At 41.9% G+C, this 19,691-nt stretch overlaps 2 protein-coding genes and 1 non-coding gene across 4 annotated transcripts; 1 reads left to right on the top strand and 2 right to left on the bottom strand.

Annotated features, from left to right (window-relative positions):
• Positions 1-976: 976 nt before the first annotated feature.
• On the bottom strand, positions 977-14,072 carry eef2k (eukaryotic elongation factor 2 kinase). 2 transcript variants are annotated; one of them, XM_063482743.1, is made up of 19 exons: positions 13,797-14,070; positions 12,963-13,222; positions 12,421-12,486; positions 11,508-11,608; positions 7,940-8,000; positions 7,811-7,848; positions 6,886-7,057; positions 6,191-6,340; positions 5,967-6,099; positions 5,752-5,879; positions 5,057-5,261; positions 4,239-4,297; positions 3,936-4,013; positions 3,653-3,709; positions 2,733-2,864; positions 2,316-2,504; positions 2,101-2,225; positions 1,759-1,937; positions 978-1,548 (listed from the first exon to the last, which is right to left on the bottom strand). In XM_063482743.1, exons 2-19 carry the CDS (start codon positions 13,209-13,211, stop codon positions 1,439-1,441), a joined length of 2,232 nt encoding a protein of 743 aa, XP_063338813.1. In that variant the 5' UTR covers positions 13,212-13,222; positions 13,797-14,070; the 3' UTR covers positions 978-1,438. The 2 variants fall into 2 exon arrangements, with proteins under 2 accessions (XP_063338814.1, XP_063338813.1); XM_063482744.1 differs by lacking the exon at positions 3,653-3,709 and having other exon boundaries at positions 977-1,548; positions 13,797-14,072.
• Positions 14,073-14,692: 620 nt separating this feature from the next.
• trnal-uag (transfer RNA leucine (anticodon UAG)) lies at positions 14,693-14,774 on the top strand. The gene has a single exon. It is a non-coding gene; the product is annotated as a tRNA-Leu (tRNA).
• A 358-nt stretch (positions 14,775-15,132) lies between these two features.
• tha1 (threonine aldolase 1) lies at positions 15,133-19,691 on the bottom strand. The gene is made up of 7 exons (XM_063481954.1): positions 19,358-19,691; positions 18,026-18,109; positions 17,851-17,939; positions 17,580-17,765; positions 16,457-16,594; positions 16,159-16,351; positions 15,133-15,893 (listed from the first exon to the last, which is right to left on the bottom strand). The coding sequence occupies exons 1-7, from the start codon at positions 19,644-19,646 to the stop codon at positions 15,586-15,588; spliced, it is 1,287 nt and encodes a 428-aa protein (XP_063338024.1). The 5' UTR covers positions 19,647-19,691; the 3' UTR covers positions 15,133-15,585.

Raw genomic sequence — 19,691 nt, 5'->3', positions numbered from 1 at the left:
ACGAGACATTGAAACAGAGGCTAATACCGAATATAAAGCCTCCTGACTATAAAGTTTGGGTTGTACCCGTTTTAAATGGACTTCAGACAAAAATTATGTAATATGAAATCCAAGGACATGCAAAATATACCCTGAAGTCTCCTGGGCAATTAAAAATAGAAAGTTTTTTATTATTGCACTTCTATTAAGTTCGTTTATTGAGACTGCAGCAGCAAATACAGGACAAACGTGTCCTCAATAGACAGAGAGGAGTCGTTACAGACTTTAACTTCAAATCACATGCCTGCAGCACAGAGTCAGCCTTCCTAATCAGGTTATTCAGCTTCCTAGTGTGAGTGGATCTGCTGTTAAGACAGATAGCTACAACAAAAAAAGTGTACGTCGTACGTACGTCATCTGTTTGAAAACCTCATGTTTGTTCTGAAAAAATTACTCTTGCCATTGTGGTCAATTAAGATATACTACAGCTTAATCTTTTTCTTAGTTGACCATCAAAATTTTTTTCAAGGGATTTGCTTTGCCCATGTGGGCCACTGCATATTTCTTGTAAGCGGATTTTGGGGGCTTCTTTCTTTGTTGGACCCTCTCAGTTCATGATGTAAAACCTGCACTGCAGCAGTTTGCAGTTCATCACAGGCTTGAAACTTAGCGATTCCAGACTATACCGACCAATCTTCCTCTTATCTGAGGATAATAGTATGGGTCTTCTTCCAGAACTTGGCAAAGTGGTGACATATCTCTGAGCTCCGGGATCAGAGAAAACTGCAAAGAAAAACAAGACTAGTGAGCTGAAGCATTTACCCGTTTTCTTTTGTCCCATAACCAATCTGACTGCAAATTAACTTATTTTAGTTAATGGTGGAAAAAACTAAGGTAAATTGTATCTGTTATGACACTCACAATACACCCTCATTTTAGGTTACAAGAGTCCTTCCACTAGTTAGAAAAACAGGATCATGATTGATAAAAAGAAAGGCAAACTTTTATTTTACAGTTTCATATTCCAAGCACTTTTCTTTATCACATATATTCTCTTAAACATAAACATGTTAACATCTGGGTCAAAATAAGTAAACAATCTTTTTTTTTGATAGGTCAGACCTTTTCATTCATAGAATCACATTAACTTAACTCTAAAGGTTAATATAGACATGAAATGAAAGAAATGAGGAGCCAGGAAATCTAGCTTTACAACCATACAGAAAGAATTCTGAAGATAAAAGTCTGATGCTGAATGGCTCAACACACACCAAACGCGCACACAAACAAACCACCAACACCAAAAAAATCTGTCATAAAAACAGTAATGTAAACTGAAGTCATTCAGGTTTTATCAGAATGTGTAAAAAACAAAGACAAAAAAAGAAAGAAAAACAGCCACACATCAAGTCTCGTGGCCTTTTTGGAGGTTAAAATTAATTTCATTTATGTCGTGGAGTTACTCCTCCATTTGTGCCCAGGCTTCTTCGGCTTTCATGTAGTACTGGTTAGCCAGTCGACCCTTCATGGCCGCCATGGCAGCTTCTGCAGCTTCAGTAAAAAGGTCACCTGCAGGAGAGAGACAGAATGAGACGTTACAGGCAGTCGCTCCACCAAACAGAAATGAACCCCAACCCCACGACCATCATGTGAGACTAAAGCTTCTCCGTGCCACAGATCAAAATCACAAGCCCTACTGCTTCACTGGGAAAACGGTCAGACAGAAACTGGTGTACGATTTCTTGAAGTTAAAATTCTGCACTTGGCATCGGGTTGAACCTGCTCTCTGTGGGTCTGCGGCGAGGTTGTGGCCTCCCTCCTGGTACATCTCTGCCTCTCTGGCCAGCAGAAGGTGGCGAGGCTCGTCCTGGGTCCCATCGAACTCTCCTCCTTCGTCATAGTCCATCATGTTCAGCGCACTGTTGTACCAGTGAACCGCCTCGGCCCAGTCCTGCTTTCTGTGAAGGCAAAAGGATAAAATGCTTTAACTCACAAATCACCGCCAATTTAAAAAAAGAAACTGTAAAAATCCAACCGTCCACAAGAGGGCAGTACTATCAAGCAAAGGCAGGATTCCTACCTTTCACCTGAAACATCTGCTTTGAATGAACCTTCACTCACCTGTCAGCAGACAGACCGACTCCAGTATCAAAGGCTCTGGCCACTATGATCATAGAAGATCTGTCGCCAGCCTCAGCAGCCTGCAGCAGATACTTGAAACCTCTCATCCTGTTTCCTGCATTATCCTGCCAACAACACACACACACATCAGAATATAAAGCCACCCTGTGAAGTTAAGCTGAACAATAGAAAGGAAAATAGATGGCGCACAGTACCTCCAGCTCCATGTCTGGCAGTATATGATGAGGTAGCTGCAGACAGCACTGTCCCAAAGCTACGATGGCCTCCAGTTCCCCACACATGGCAGCTCTCTCCAGGTGGTACATGGCCGACTCCTGGTCCCATTGTTCGTCCTTCTCGCAGAAACGACCCGCTTCGTGGTACCGCACCATAGCCAGGTGGACCTGGGTGGGAGATAAAGAATATAAGCGCTTGAAGCATGCCGAGCTGCCTCATTGTGTTTGATTTGCGATAGGAGGAGTTTGGACTGAACTGAATGCTTTGCCTTTTATTGCTAGAATCGAAGAAAGATTTCAAAAAATTGTAACAATGTAAATGTTTTTAGTGTTCATGGGACCAGAGTTAAATAGTGGCACGGAAACATTAAACTAACTAATGTTTCCTCCTCTTACTTTTCCAAGAATCGACTGGCCGATCTTCTTCTGCAGCAGATTGTTGAGTCGTTCCACCTCGGTGGCCACACAGGAAGGTCGGTGGACGTGAGCGCGGGATGAGTGATAGAAGGTCCACTTCTCCTCGGTCAACTGAACAGAAGCAGGCACCAAAGATCCAAGAAAGAAGAAAAGAAAAAAAAGTTACCATCTGATATTCACTGCATGAAATATATTAAGGTTGAAAAGTCACACTGCAGTCTCAGAGGTGTACCCATCCAGGAAAGTCTGCTTTGAGCTCAGAGCTGGAGGAGTACATCCCTGTTAATGCAAAAGGAGCGCACACACAGACACACACACAGTTATAGAAGTGAGAATAAGCGGGATGGCAGAGCAGGCAAAGGTAAAGGAGGTAGATGGCGTTTCAGTTCCAAGTATCACTTTTAATCTCCATTTGTATTTTCCGATCGTTTTCGTTCACTAAATAAATAAAGCAGGTGTCAACAGGAAAATAGCGACAGCGAGTTCAATCCACACAAATCGGAACCGTTTGAAAAGCAGAGCCATCATGCTGGAGGCAAAGATTATGCAGCCAAAAAAAGACTGCAAAGCGCTGCACAGGGAAACACCTGGCTCAGGAGCTTCCATGCAAATAATCACCCATTCGTTGTCAGGAGTGTTTGAATTTAAGTTTGCAGAGACTCTTGGAGGAGCTACCATCTTCCTCTAGTGAGGGGAAACAAAGAGTAGGATGAGTGAAATTAGAGGAGAGGTAAGGAGGGGCTTTCATGGTTAAACAAGTGATGGGAAAACAAAAGTAAAGATGATGTTAAAAGGGAAATTAAAGTAGGGTTATTTGATTAAAGAGGTGATGATGATGATGATGATGATGATTAAGAACGAGGCGAGGAAGGGATTTAGGGATATTTATGTTTCTTTACCCGTCTGATACTTTCCTCATCCGACTCTGAATATTGTCTGTTGTAGCGATGATGGATCTATGTGACAATATGACATGGACTGTAAAACCAGCTGTCACGAAATCTAACAAGTGTTGAATAAGTGCATCGACGGGGCATGATGAAGCTCATTTCAGGTAATATGCAAGAGGACGTTCACAAACTGGATCCAAAAACGGGATTTGGATCACAGGAAAAATACATTTAATGATTAACTAAAAGCTTCCTCTGTCCATTTCTGTTGATCAGTGACAAAAATCTTTACCCCGTCTATGTGGTCATTTGGGTCTCCTTCACTCCTCCTCTCGCTCGGGTAGCCGCTGTCCCCGCCGTTTTCTGATTCCTAAAGACAAAAATTAAGACAAGAAATTCTGATTCCTGGTGGTAAATCTTTGTCAACAAGTCAGTTACACAGATATAGTTTTAAATAATGTAAGTAATGCTGTTAATCAACGTGAAGCTTGGGGTTGGGGGTGTGGTGATGCAGCGCTCTGTGTTTTTTTTTTAATGTGTTTTCTTTAATTGTTTGTGCTGTTTAGAGCCACTCTCACCATCAGTTTTTACTTACCCTGTGTTCGCTTGTGTTGCTCATTCTGTCGTGTTCATACATTCCGGTAAAAGACGAGCCTGTAAAATGGAAATAAAATGCAAAACCACTCACCACTTTAGCTCCTCAGCATGTAAGCTATGTCTGAATACTTGTGTATCTCAAGATATCTCTAGATAACTCTGCTAGCAAAATTTCCAGTAACATACAATGACATAAATGTCTATACTAATCTGTCTACTAACTCGACATGAGTACTGTCAACGCTGAAATCCTCCTTCTGGCTAAAAATGGATTATTGGTTCCTCTTGTTTTGCACATGTGACCATGTCACTGTCAAGTACTCTATTTACACGTAGTCGTCCGTGTGAATGCTTTTATTCATTCAAATTAGCAAGAAAATGGGAAAATACCAGATCTGAGAATGAATCACAACATAGACTGTATATGAAAGATGGACATGTTACTGCCTTAACCTGTCATTCTTTACACTAGCCAGCAAGGGGGACTCCCCTGGTTGTAAAAAACATTCCAGTTACATAGAAGTCTCTGCACACATGATTTGTGATCTCAGTAAACACATTCCTGATGGGTTTAAGGACTCTATCACTACTTTTAAGCTTCATTTAATAAATCAAATAAAACATGTGGTTCTAGTTAGAATCAAATAGAGCGATAAGGCAACTGATTCACGCCTCGTTACATCCCTTTTTAAAATACCAAGAGCTTCATGACTGGACTTTGCTAACTACAATGTCCATTTTTATATATACACAGTAACATTTTCTTTGTGCAGTATTGCAGTAAATGGGTCTTGCATTTACTGATTGCTAACTTGCCTACAGAGCCAGCTGCAGTTGGGGGGGAGCAGGGAAGGATAAGAGGGGAGCAGGGGATCGATTCCATGTCGCTCATGCTCTCATCTGCAGACGAGGTCTCAGACAGGCGGGATAGGAGTGGAGGAGCCCGGCTGGCCGACATAGTGCGAACACGAGGAGAACCGCAGTGCTCCTCTGAGCCTCTCAGCACAGTCTGGGCTGACTTCTACAATGAAAAAAAAAAAAAAAAAAAAAAAGGAAGAAAGATGAAAATTAAAAGAGGAAGACCTCAGAATTTCTCTTTCTTTTTGTTCTCTGCTCTTTTAAGCCACAGACCAAAATCTTCTACCAGGAAATAAAATTTCAGAAGACATTCATGCCTAAATATGGAAACTGTGAGCAAAGTGAGATAAAGCTGCAAGCAGCAATGAGGAAGCCAAACAGCTCAGCAGGACAAGTGCAAGAGGAAGCTTTTGTGAGTTTGGCTTTCCAAAAGAAAGAAAAACAAAAAACCTGAACCAGTCCACACAGGAAGTGATTCGCTCTCACATCACTTTGCTACTGATGGTTGTTTGTTTCCAGGTAATAAACCAACCAATAAGTATAGGTAATAAATATAACCCCCCCCCCCAAACTATTCCTACTGCTGCTACTTCTACTTTAAAGGTTGCTGATTTCAGTCCCTAATATTTAAAGCATGATTAAAACATAATTACGAGCAGTTTGTTGGTGCCGTCCAGCTGGGACATCTCCGCAGGGGAAAGGTCGAAAGGCGTCAGGCCCATGCTTTTGCAGATCTTGTTACACAGATGCGAGTGGAAGAACAGGGCCATGCCTCGCACACCTGAAACACAGGTGTGATCAGGTTGAAGCTTTTTAAACACTTACTGATCTAAGTTTGTAGCAGCAGTTTGCCGAAAGGTAAGCATACCTAGATTTCCGTCTCCAAAGTCGGTCCCCTTCGCTGTGTGGATCTGAGGGTCGGTGTAGAGATCGCCGACTCCCTGGATGTCCACCACGATCAGCTGGTGGCCCGACCGCTCAAAGCTGAAGTGACTGAAGGCCTGACGGAGAAAAGAGGGAAATTATATTTGACTGTGTCTTCAGCTTGCGTCTTTAGCATGTATTCATACCACTCCACAGGTGACCACTCACCTGTGGAGTGAGGCGGATGTTGTCGTCCCTCACAAAGCCGGAATTGGAGTTGTATTTGATGTACTTGCCCTCGATGTAATGCTCCAGGTGGAAGAGAGGTTTACTGGGTCGGTTTGTCATCTCCACCACACACATCTGCATGATGTCCACCTGAGGATTTAAAACGGAAAGAGGATTAGAAGGAGGCATCATCTGATTCTGATACTGGGGGGTGAGGGTGATAAGAGATGACAGGAGGCAACTTAAGATAAGATCTGGATCTTTCAAAAATATTGGTAAATGTACAAATATATACCTGCGAGCCAAAACTGAAGGCTCCAGAGTTCACTAAATGCTCCGTTACAGACAGTTTTTTCTGGTCTTGGCTCTGTATGGTGTCACTGAGAGCCGATATCCCTAATATGGTCATCTCTGAAGCCCCACCCACCTGCTGTTCAAGTCTTCTGTTTGTGAGGGGCAGCCAATCATAAGAAAGTTAACTCAAAGTGGGAGCAGCTAAAGGGTCACTATAAGATAATAAAAAGAAAATAATTTTCATTTAACTGGAAATTACATTTGAGTCTTTTCTCAACCGCTTATCCGAATAGTATAAATATGTGAAAAAAAGAAGCACCAATCAGAGGCCAGTACGTCTTCCCGAACTCTTTCTGTTGAGTTCCCCTGATTTTATCGATACCACCTCATATCCCCCATACCTGTTTGGGAGGTCGGTGGCGATTGTACTCCTCGCCCCAAAGTTTGGCCTCCATCTGCAGCCTGACGTCCTCAAAGTAAACATTTCTATCCACCGTCTCCATGTAACGCTTGGCCACATAGTTGGACGCCGACTTCCAGTTGCTGCTGTGTGAGAAATTCGACAACTTCTTCCTGCAGGGTAAAGGGATCACAGTAAATCTACATGACTTTAAAGATAAAGAAACTCCCTCGCTGGTTTAAATCTTAATAAAAATACATAAATAAAGCCTTTTTCATAAATAATAGATATCAGATGTGCCCCAAGTGATCCCGGGTCACAGAAGAAAAACTAATTTAAATCCACATGTGTATAAATCCAAGAGGAAAAACATACCACACTACAGAATTTCTTTTTTTAGGACCTTTAATGTTTGCGCTGGTGGATGCTGGGAGATTTATTTTTACGCTCAGAGGACGTTTTTCTGTGGGATACTGCAAACGGAAAACAACTAAAGTGGGAGGGGGGGGGGCATTGATGGATGGCTCTCTTACATTCCCAACATAACAGATGATTAACCTTTAACAATTAGAGTGTTAGGCCTTTTCTCTGGGATTCTGCAGTGCCATGCAAAAGCCAGTGCAGCCATGATGGCGCCGCCCACTGTGATTTTAACCAATTAACATCCAGGGAACCAATACTATGAGAAAGAGTTAAAAATGAGCTCCGTGTCCCACCACAAGACACTTCACAGAGCCTGTTTAGTGTGTTTCTCAGAAAATAATGAACATGTCAGCTGCTGCTATCCTGACTGACAAATGTGAGGAATGTGGACCTGCGCTGCTTTCTAATCTAAGAAAGACATATTCCTCTGTTTTGTTTACAAAGAGACCAGAACGTCATGAGGGCAACAGTCGTTAGATAAGAAGCGATGAATATAGACTCACGCTCTGAAGCACTCCCTCATGGCCCCTTTCCCAAAAGGCTGTGAGAAACAAGACAAGGGGACATAAATTAGATGAGAGAGAAAGACACTGTGAGTTCCTAAAGTACACTTTTCCACTGAGGTGTAGTACCTGTGTACCCATCTTCATGTGGATCTGGTCTTGAACCCATTCCCCTGTAACGGCATTGTACCTGTGAAGATGAACAGCTATATTAATTATCTATTTAATTACATACTATTAAAAATTTAAAAGAGGAGGTGACGTCTATGTATTTTTTTAAAACTCAAATACTTCAATCTAATCCAATCAGAATATCTGCATTTCAAAGAGGCAGCAGGATTTCATGAGTGGGCGACTCCAAAATAGCGTATATAGAACAGGTGTAATTCTGAGAGGTTTTGAGTAGTTTTGAGAATAGGACAGAATAAAAAACATTTTTTTCAGGGAGATTTGAAGGGGAGATGACCCATTAAAAAACAAAAAAAACCCAAAAAACCCCCCAAAACAAAACATTAAAGATACTTCTTTCTGCAAATTTTTCCTAAACTTTCAGCATCACGATTTTACCATTTGGCATTTTTAAATTTACAGAAGTTTGTCTCCACCACAGAAAAACACATAAAAGTAAAATAAAATAAGTCAAAATATCTCTCTTGACGTTTTAAAAAGAGAGTTGCAGAGTCAAGCGTCCAGACAAATGTGTTCTTTAAGATTTTAGTGGTTAAATAAAGGTTACATTAACTCACTACGCCATCTGCTGGTCTGAACTGGTATAACATGAAAGTACAACCCAGCCCTAGTTCAGCTTCTGTTGACATCTCTTCCACACAGCACATCTTTTGGATATAAAGGCATACCATTTGTTTCTTTACATTATTTGACAGTTGTAGATCATTTTGTAAGGTTTTAAGAGAATTTAAGACACAACAGGCCATAGTAGAAATGTTGTATAATGTATAGCAAATGCAGTAATTTAAAACAAAAGCAAAACGAAGATGCGAGGATCGCCGTTTTGTTTTGCAAAACAAAAATCAACTATAAACTTGTGTTTTTGTCGTTTTACATGCTAATAATATGAGTTAACAACATTTAGGCTTAAGGATTTTTAACGTTTAAAGCATTAGCAGCTACTAACACGTGGTTCAGCTGACTTAACAACGTGCACAGCACTTCTGTGAAGAAGTGGGTTTGGTGATAATGTAAAACAGGAACACTGACATTTTGCTTCTGTAACCTCTGCTGTAACCCGATGTGCACCTCCCTGTAAATATAACTATTCATCACACTGGCAGACTGGACAGACATAAAGGTCATTAACTAGAGATCAGAAAAAAAAATGAGGCGGACATTTCTTTTTAATAATTAAATGAAGAATGAATTGAGGAAAAAAAGTGAAAGTAGAATAAATTTTAGGTGTAGCCAAATCTATCAGCGTCTGCTCGTCTCCCACTGGTGTAAATTTCATTGAGCAGCTTTAAAGGACTCCAAAAGAAATAAATACTCGCTCATGTATCTGCAGCTGCCCGTGTATGATCCCTGGCTGAGTGTACTTCAGCTCTGCAATCGTGTCTTCTTGCTGTGACACATCTGTAGCTCATGGGGTGTTTTTTTAGTCACAGAGCAGCACCTCTAACCGGGGAGAAGATGTCCGTGTTTATTTTCTCAGATTGTTTTCCACCTGTTACTTTGTTAATCATTCACAGGCCCATCGCCTCGCTGACCTGCCTTTTTGAAGCCATTCCCCTCCCTCAATCAATAACCCAGCACACCAAGATAACAGAGATAAAACTATTCATCACAGAAGTTATTTGAGCTTCTTACTTCTGTTCATGTTTGCCCAGTGCAGTCTCTCCATCAGCAGCCCATTAATTATTCTTATCAAGGAAGCACATACAAGCATCGAGTTTCCTTTGCACACAAAGACAACAAGGAGAGAAGAATGTAGCAGGGAGGGAACGACTTTTCATTAAAGGTCATTTTGACCTCTCTTACCCATTTTGTTTTGGACTGACGTTATTTTGGAGTGAAGGGAGTTGACTATAGTGATATAAATGTGGGTGTGAACACTATCAGACAGGATCAGACTGTCTGTTTGGCCCGTCTGGGCGTGTGTCCCGAGTTAATGTATGTTGGATGTACTAAAAGTTCAGCTGCATGTCCTAAAACTCTAAACTCTATTTTTCCGCCCACGGAAGCACGAGCCCTGTTCCCTTTCCAACATCTAATCTCTGCTTAAGGAACGCAACGTACTATGACTTTCACCCCACTGAGTTCCTCCTGCAGGGGGGCAAAGAGGAGTGAGGTTACACGAGGGTAAAATTAGCACATGTAATGGGAGCATGAGGGCAAATCCCACCCCTGACGATCCCTCCGCCCCCGCAGTCAAATGCAAGCTCTCCGTCTGGTTACGTAACGGGATTTTTCCTCCTGCTTTTTGTCCACACCCAGTGAACTCATGTGTGCTTCTCCAGTTTGGACTGTGAGAGCTGTTCATGCAGCAGCCACAGGATTCTGAGGTCATAATATCTGGATGCACATTCAGCATCACACCCAAGTACATGAGATAATAAAAATAGAAGTGCATGGGGCCAACAGACGCCAGAGGCTTGTGTCCCCATCAACGGGGCAGAGATGTTTGTGTACAGTTAATAATAGCAGAGCATCACTGACCGAGATATGAGCAACAGAGATTAAATGAGGTCTGCTGTCGGTTCAAGACGAGACCAAACAACTCATCGAAATGATTTAAAACTACTCTTTTTTTATACTTTTACAGATATACACAAAGGCCGAGATCACTTTTTCCTCATATCTATAAAAACTGATGCTCTACTGCTTTTCATTTGCATAATCGGCAGTTATTTTTGGTGGAAAAACTAAAAAGAAGAAAACACTGCACACCACCAGCTCACCACCAAACTTAACGACTAGGAGAAGAACATAAAGCGCTAAAGGGTTGGATATCTTCCTCAGCAGTTACTGCAGACAACAAACTGAGCCAAAGGAGGGCAAATGTTACTCACATGACTGTCACATTTTTGCTGTATACGTCGATAAGCAACAGTATGCGAACATTTCAGTCATTTCAACTTCATTTAAAGCTTGTTGCACTGGCTCCTGAGTGGTTAAAACATCAGTTAATGCAGATTTAATTTGAATTTCCTGGTTGACAAACAATGCTATGATTAGAGACTGGCTGCATTTTAAATTTAATAACGGAGGGATATTAAGTTAAGATTTGGCTGTTTTTCCTGGCACAGAACTTGCTTTCTGGGGGATATTACACTTGCATGCACAATCTGTAAAAGCAGATTTATTCATGTATGATTTCTGACCATTTGCTGAACAAAAATGTCTGTTTATCTCTGTAAATGGAATCTAAACCAACAGAGATTACGTTAAAAACATGATTTTGTATCAGTTCTGTTTAATTTTCTTGTATTCAGGCCAAAACCTCTTGGGTGGAGGGCCCAAAATACCCCCATTCAGAAAAATAAGCTGCACACAGCAATATTCTCACACAACAGGAAAAACACTGCTGAAATTGATGATCTTGTTCTGGTACTGTACATGCTGGAACAAGCTCTACTTAACTGAACACTTGTTGAAGCACAGCGTAAACACTCAAAGGGTCAAACAGAAGAGGTCAAATCTGCTGTGAAAGAGTTTCATCTTTGCCACAAAGTCAAAGTCAGACCTGTAACGAATGCAGGGTTCAGTCGCTATCTCCTCCAGGTGAAACTGCGCCCAGGGGTCGGGCATCGCTTTCGCCTTTTCGATAGCGTGCAGCCATGTTGCCTGGTAGAAAAACAAGAGAGAGAAATATAAAGATCTTATGAGCTCGGGAGTAGAATAAAAGTCAGATTCCCACATCAGGATTGCTCGAACACAGAAGAAAGAGGGAAAGGCCTTCCATGCAAAGCTGTTTAATCTGCACAATAAAAGCAGTTCTAAGCCAGTCTGCTCGCTTTACTCAACAATGCATGCATTGTTTTTTTTGCAGTTATAATCAGCTCTCAAATTGAAATCTATAATGTCACGATTTCTGCATTAGAGGGCTCTCCCTCTCGATTTAGGGAGTCAAAACAACCACAACAAAGCACACAAACATGAAGCAGACAATCACTGAAAACAAATACCACAGGAGAATGAATACATGGTGACATTATGAGTGGATTTCTGGGCTGTAAGGTCGCCGTAAATAAAATAATTTACAGCTACCTTAAAGTGAACATGTGCAGTTTTCAAAAAAATAACTTGAATCAGATGTCACGAGTAAGCTAAATCTGTTAGCAAGTAACCCAAGCCTTGGCCCAACCTACGCTGCTCAGCAGCACGTCCTCCTCGTGCGCCACTGTTCATAGTCCAGCAGATGTCTTTCTATTTAGAGTGAGGAAGGAGCAGCACTTACGTTGAAGAGGAGCAGGCGACACATGTTTATCAATAAAATAAAATAAATAATAAAAAGAACAAGATCCGGGAGGGATGAAGTGGTTAAAAGTAAAAGCAGGGAGAGGCAAATTAAAGGGCAGAGTGAGGAGTTGGAGGCGTGGATGGTCAGTGGTATAAAAGGGAGAGAAGGAAAAACCAAGATTTAGAGCCAAACATACCCGTGCACTCTCAGACAAAACCTTGTACGATCGATGTTCTGCCACTGTATCTGTTTCTTTTTCGTTCTATGCAAAAAAAACAAACAAGAAAACGGATCCTTTATCATCAACAGGAAATGTATGCAACATCACTTTAGATAACATTAACAGCCCGGAGGCTCTGAAACAACAACACCACCACCACACAAAAACTGAAAAGGCAATTTATCCCAACAGTGCACAGCAGCTCTTTTGTTGCAGCTCCCTGCTGATGTGGAGAGAGAGAGAGCCGTGTTTACACACATCATAATCACGAGGTGAAACCGCTCTCTGCTGCTTCCTGTCAGAAAGTACATTTAAATAAAAGGTGGGCTGACCAGCGCTTCACTCGAGCAAACACATAAACACACGTGTTGAAATACCAGACGAGCCACACAGTACGTGTGTGCAGGCATGCGCGTATCATCACACCTTAAAAGGCAAACAGAAACATTGCAGAACTGAGAGGTGGGGATGATGCATCAGCACAACAAACTGTCATATCCCCACGTCTTATATCTCACCCTGTACATGAAGTTGGATTTAGGGAGCGAGTTTGACAGCTGCCGTGCGTAAACCAGGTTTTTAAGGTGGCTGCACACTTCTTTGGCCGAATCGTCCAGGATGGGGCAGATGAAGTGGTCTTCGTCGTCATCCTCGCTGGCGTTGGACTCGCTGAGAGAGGATGCTCTGTGTTTGAGGGCACTCCGCTGGGCAGAGGGTCTCTTGGCGCTGCCATCCTCCTCCATGCTGAACATGAGTTCGTCCTCCATGGTTTCTGTTGCTGTTTTGACAACAGAGTGTGAGAATGGACTGGAAGTGGGGAAAAACAGTCAGCTGCAGAGTGCACAGTCAGGGAACCAGGTGGCAGCCATGTTAGTGTATGTCCAAAACAAGCATGGATCATGGCTGCACAACTCTTACACCAAATGTGAGGACTTCAAAGGGGGCTAGACCTTCACATTTGAGTTACAGCCACAGATTTCATTCAACAACACACATCATGGGAGCTCTAAGTTATCAGTAAGGCCACCAGCAATCAAAAGCATTTCCATTCATTTTATCTGTGTTATCTAGCAAGTCAGTCGGTCCTTCTGTAATCAAAGGTTACTGTGTTCTGAGATTTTTAAAGTAGGAGCACAGGAATGCACACCCAAGCACATGCTTCTGCAGGTTCAATGTGCCCCTTTGTAAAACATCCAGCAGCAGCCATTCCTGTTGTACAACTACAGCATGCAGCAGTGGAGTTTCCTATAAAGAATCATCTTTTAATTTAATCTATCGCGACCTGCTGTTAGATATGTTATAGTATAAGTATTAAATGACCAGCCAATGTATAATCGGATGTAAAGACACACCTCTAATCCCTCAATCTTGACAGACTGTGACAGCAAATCCAGTCACCTCGGTCTTCTTCCGTCTCTCGGTATTGGTTTGCACTTAAATAGTCAGGGCTCCAGGAGCAGGAGTTCACCCTTCCTCTGAGACCAAAACAAGAGTGGATGCCTCCTAGTTCTCCGCGGTATCCTCAAGGTCCGGGAACGTGCCTGGCACAGGGCTTCTGTTCTTGTTCCGTCCACCACGGCGAAGGCTTCCCTCCGCACGTATCACAGTGTTCTCTGTTGGCCACGCCCCTGCGTCCTGCTGCTTTCAGGACGGTCGGAAATAGAATAATAAAACGGAAATGAGTGTTTAGCGGTAAGGAAGAAAAGACTTCTGACAGGTCTCAATTAGATCTGGCAAACAAATAAAAACAGCGTAAGTAGCAGTAGTTAAAATTATTATCGTACAGCCAGGCCGCAAAAAAGCAAAATTGTGTACTTTCACAGGAGCATTTGACAGTACCACGAGCAGAACAGTTTGTACCATCCTCCAAAGTGCCACTCCAAGCAATGGTTGCCTAGCTAAACAGGCCACGTGGGGCAACACGGAGCACTTACATGCCATTTAATAGCTATAGTGCAGGTGACATGCCAAACATCCTTGCAAATATTTACTTGTATAACAGGGCTCCAAAATGGCTTTAGCTACCTTAACACTGGGTTGGGAGTACGTTCTTTAGCTCTTATTAAAAAGATTAGCAGTGCCTTATCCGTCCAGGGCTTCAATGATAACTACAAATATAATTATGTGCTCGAAGAGAGTTATTAGTATTAGTAGTAGTAGTGAAATCCCATCATCAATGGTATAAAGTGAATAATAGAATTATGTTTCCCGTCATATAAATAGATATGTGTCTGACGTGTGGTATCACGGTAGCGTGGCCGAGTGGTCTAAGGCGCTGGATTTAGGCTCCAGTCATTTCGATGGCGTGGGTTCGAATCCCACCGCTGCCAGAACTTTTTCTTGCCTTCTTCACCACGACAAGTATTGACACATTTGAATATGCCTTTTCTTTTTTGGTTATAAAAACCAGATACCAGAATGGATTTCCATTTTTTTGTTGTTGCTTATAGTCATAAAAACTCGAGGTCTGATATTGTAGTGCCATCTTGTGGCCAAAAACAAGCTTTGAGAATTTTGGAGGACACCTTAAACAGACAGTCACCAGGACATTTGAATGTTTTTTTTATTATTATTTCTTTAATTTCTGATGATGTTGTGCCTTTTCTGCACCACTTTATGATGATGGAAACACCTGTGAGTAAACAAGAACATAAAAATGAGGTGACAAATGCTTCTTAGAAGCTTCTTTCATGTTTTTATTATTGCTTTTATTTACATTTGATAAAATAAAGAAAGTCAGCGGTAATAAAAGTTGCCAAAATTGTTGACAGATTTCTAAAGTTTGCTAAAGTTTAAGCAGGGCACAGAAATATGGGCCATTTTCCAACAGAGTCCTCAATATTATATTCATTAATATAATATAAAGAATGTATATTAATAATTAATATAAATTCTTACAGTCGAGAGCTGCACACATGCACAGTTAAAATGGACCAAGGTCTTCATCATCTGTGCCCTTTGTTGTATTTGCACACATCTCTTTTATAAAAGATAAATCATAAGGGCGCAAAATAAAATTCAAGACACTGTGCTTAATTACATTTAACAGATTCACATGCTTGTAGTAGTGTTTGTCCCATTTTTCACAGTCTACATTACTCTGTAATCATTCTAAGATTAGGTTTCATCCTGACTTGGGTTTCACTGGGCCCTGATATTTTCCATTACATGCTGAGAAACCACAAACTGCATTTTCTGGATGGCCAGCTGAGTGTCTTCAGGAGAAATCCCAAGATGCCACACGGCCCTGACAGAGTTCCCAAAATGAGGGTACATGAGAACCTGTATCCCCTGCCCGAGTGCAGCCTCCTCACTCTCGCTAACCTGAGCCATGCGGTCACAGAACTCGCGGGGACTCAAACTGAGATCCTGCAGGCGGAAACGCAGGATATTTGTCTCCACGGCAGCCAAGTCAACAGCGAACAAGTTAGGATTGCAGTCGAGAAGAGCTGAGTGTGGAGAAGAAACAAGCTAATTACACAAAGGAGTAAAGCGGGAGCCAGTAAAGTATTTAATTTTCATTGAAGGGTATTCATGTAAAATCAGTCAAATTCCAGTAATTCGAGCCTCTAGAACTCAGAAAACATTCACTATATAAAGGTAAGATTTTGCATGGCTTCATTAAACATACTAAAGTTATAGCATAAAAAAACAGCAGATCCTGAGGAAGTCACGTGGATTGAATTTTCATGGAATAACCAGGTAGTTACTCACCTTGAGCAAACATTTTTGCATTGCCGTGATCCTCCTCCAGTCTTCCAATCATATTCTGTAAGGAGAGTTTTCCAGCTGCTGCCAGTATGCCAGCCTGCCGCATTCCCCCACCGAGTGCTTTGCGACACCGTACCGCTCTGGATATGAAGTCCTGGGGTCCAGCCAGCACAGTACCAACTGGGGCGCCCAAACCCTGATACACACCCAGGATTTTGATTGTTACATTAATCCAGTTTCACCTTGGTTAAGATGAATCTTGACTTCTTTGTGTGTGTGTGTTTATATCCCTCAAACCCACCTTGGAGAGGCACACACTAACAGTGTCTGTGTGCTGCAGTATGGCAGATGGAGGCACTCCCTGAGCTACAGCGGCGTTCATTACCCGGGCTCCGTCCATGTGAACGGACAGACCATATCGATCTGCTAAAGCACGCACCTTAAACATGGAAACAAACCATCCAAACATGATCGCATCACATCATTAAATTTTAATAAGGCACGAATCGCTATTGCTTTTGCATCAAAATGTGGCAATCAGCATGACTCTGTAAATAATACATTTCAATGGGAAGTCTTCCTGCCGGAGACTACGAGTCTACAACAAAGTCTCCGGGGATACATCCCCATGGCAACCAAGAAAAGCTATCTTTAATAATAATTGAAGAAATTTAATTAACAATGTATTTCAAATGATAACAAAATGTATATGACCCAAACTGTGGTCTCTGCTGCGAGCAGTGAAATGATTCACGCCACCGTACGTCCGTACTACTTTGGCTAACATGCTGTACTGAACAGGGAGCACAAGGAGAGAACATATTTCTCCAATATTAGCTTTTCTGTTCTGTTAAATACAGAATTTCATTGAAAATCTTTCCCTTTAAACACAAAGTTCTAAATGATAAGACCCCATCATAGCCTTAAGACCTCATAGTATCTTATCATCCCAGTGGAGCACTTTAGTTTCGACCTACAGGGTTTCTTGAAGTTCTTGGAGGCTGTAAAAGCCTCTCCTGAGGAACCAGCTCCTGCTTTGGGTTCAGGTGACAGACACCCTTTCTATTTTTAAGATTAAACTTAAAGCTTTCCTTTTTGAAAAAGCTTATAGTTGGGTCTGGATCAGGTGACCCTGAACCATCAGTTAAGGAGCTACTTTGCTTGTGATCTCAGGCAGCACTGTGTTAAAATCAGGCATGAGTCACCGAAAGCACTGCATGGGCTCAGGAACATTTCTAGAAATCACTGCCTATGAACGTTGTGCCATCCACAAATGCAGGTCAAAACTCTATCAAAGAAGAAGCCATATGGACACATAATCCAGAAACACTGACATCTTCTCTGAGACAAAGCTCGCTTAAATTGGACTGATGCAAAGTGGATCTGGGGTCAGACTAATCAAAGTGAAAGTCATGCACACACACCTCCTGCAGAAAAGCCAGAGGTAGCACACGTCCCCCTTGAATGTTGTGCGTGTTTTCCACACATACGAGCCGTGATCGTGGGTAATGGGGATCTGGGTAACCGTGGCGTATCTTTGACTCCAGCTGCTCCAGGTCAAACGTCCCATCGGGGAGCGTGGTCACCGTGGTGGAGTGCACGCCAGCCAGCTGTATCAACACAACAAATACACACACACTCTTGTCTAGTTACAAAAAACCCCCATCATAGATGAAGCTGCTCCGGCACACTCACCTGAGCGCTACCTCCTTGCTCGTAGATGTGTAAATGGGACAAGTCCCCCACGATTACCTCGTCGCCCCGCTCCCTGCAGTGCACCATCACTGTTGGATGAAATGCAGGCATGTTTGCGAACATCCAGGACTAGTTAAGACTAATTCACACAGTGCCAGGTGAAAGCAAAACTGACCTGCAATGAGATTACTCATCGTTCCAGAGGGGACGAACAGGGCGGCCTCCATCCCGAACATACCCGCTGCAATTTTCTGTAACTCTGCAGACATCACGCTTTAGGTTTGAGCAGCATTTCACATACAAAAATGCAAAGACTATAGAACACTGCAGTGCGGTAAACCATTTCTCTAGTCATGGTTCAAAGGACAGAGAGGATTTTATCATATAGACTGCAAAGTCAGCATAAAGACCTTTGTTTTATTTGGAGAGAGTTTTGTCTGCATGATAGTTGATTTAAGTGAATGTGGCACAGCTGTTGGTGGCAGACAGGCTGAAACTGCTGACCTGGTGGGATTTTCTCACACAATGATCTCTAGAGTTTACAGAGAGTTGTCTGAAAAAGAGAAAATGTCCAGTGAGCAGCGGTTCTCTGACTGAAAATGCCTTGTTGATGTCAGAGGAGGTTTTATTGTTTGGAAATGTTTCGTTTTAGTTTAGTTCTTATCAGTTTCAGTGATACTTTTCTTCTTTTTAAGTATTATTGTATGGAAGGCTTGAGTTAAATGCAGGTTTTAGGAAAGTGATCCAAAGTTTCAGTTGAAGAAGTCTCATCAGGCAGGCACCGGCACCAAACTGACATAGACTAAAATGAAGGATATTTTTTCTATATTTTTTATTTTATTTTAGTTCATTTTCCAAGTTCACAAACCATTTCAGTTTTAATTTTCAAAAAAAACAAATTGAAAAAAATTATTTTAACTAAAGTTTTTTTTTCACACACCACAATCAATTTTTAAGCTGTTACAAAATGTCGCAAAATAGCAAATACGACACAAATAAAAGTCATATATGGAAATCTTTAATGTAATTTATTTTTTTTTTAATTTAATAAAAACTTTTACAATTTTTAGATGGTTCAATAAACTTTTTTTTAAAAGGTATTTTCTGTCAATAATCTGATCTTTAAAAAAAAAAAAAAAATTTATGTAAAAGTAAGCCATACAGTTCTTTTCTCGGGAATAGCACACTTTGGGGATGTGACCACCTTATAGAAGAGAAGAAAATAACCTTTTTTCTTTGTCTATTGGTGTCTTGGTTGATCCTCCAACTGTGTGGTTAATTTGGATTACTGGGTAATCCTGTATTGATAATCCAAGTGACCAGTGCTTGAATGTGGAAACTCTGGCATATGGTCTGCTATATATTATTAAGAAGTAACAAAGAGGTACTAAACTGGCCTGGTGCAAATATAAAAATGCACACACAGACCAGACAAGGGGTCAGTAATAATTTAAAGAGAATAGAAAAACATTTTAAAGCAGAATTTAACTCTTTCTTCGACTCTAACCGTTAACTGTCGGGTCTTCTCCCATCACATCGTCTCCCACCTCGGCCTCCGCCATTGCCTGGCGCATGGCCGGACCCGGCTTGGTCACCGTGTCGCTACGGAGGTCCACCACCCGGACGTGGGCCGCCCCTCCGGGTCCAGCGTAGCTGGGCTTTCCAGAGTTGTAGTATCCCCTCGTGGAGCTCCACCCCAGCACGGAGCGGAGGGCGTTTTGGGCAGCGAGCGGTGCCACAACACCTTGATGGATGAATTTAAATAAAAGCCTGCAGGAAGATGTTTTTAACGCCATGATGGTCCGTTTTCAATCATTTTCACTGTTATTACTGAACTTTGT

Source organism: Pelmatolapia mariae, linkage group LG8, assembly GCF_036321145.2.
Source record: "Pelmatolapia mariae isolate MD_Pm_ZW linkage group LG8, Pm_UMD_F_2, whole genome shotgun sequence".
NCBI classification, from domain to species: Eukaryota; Metazoa; Chordata; class Actinopteri; order Cichliformes; family Cichlidae; genus Pelmatolapia; species Pelmatolapia mariae.
The sequence above is the reverse complement of the archived record's forward strand: the minus strand, read 5'-3'. Positions and strand labels throughout refer to the sequence as shown.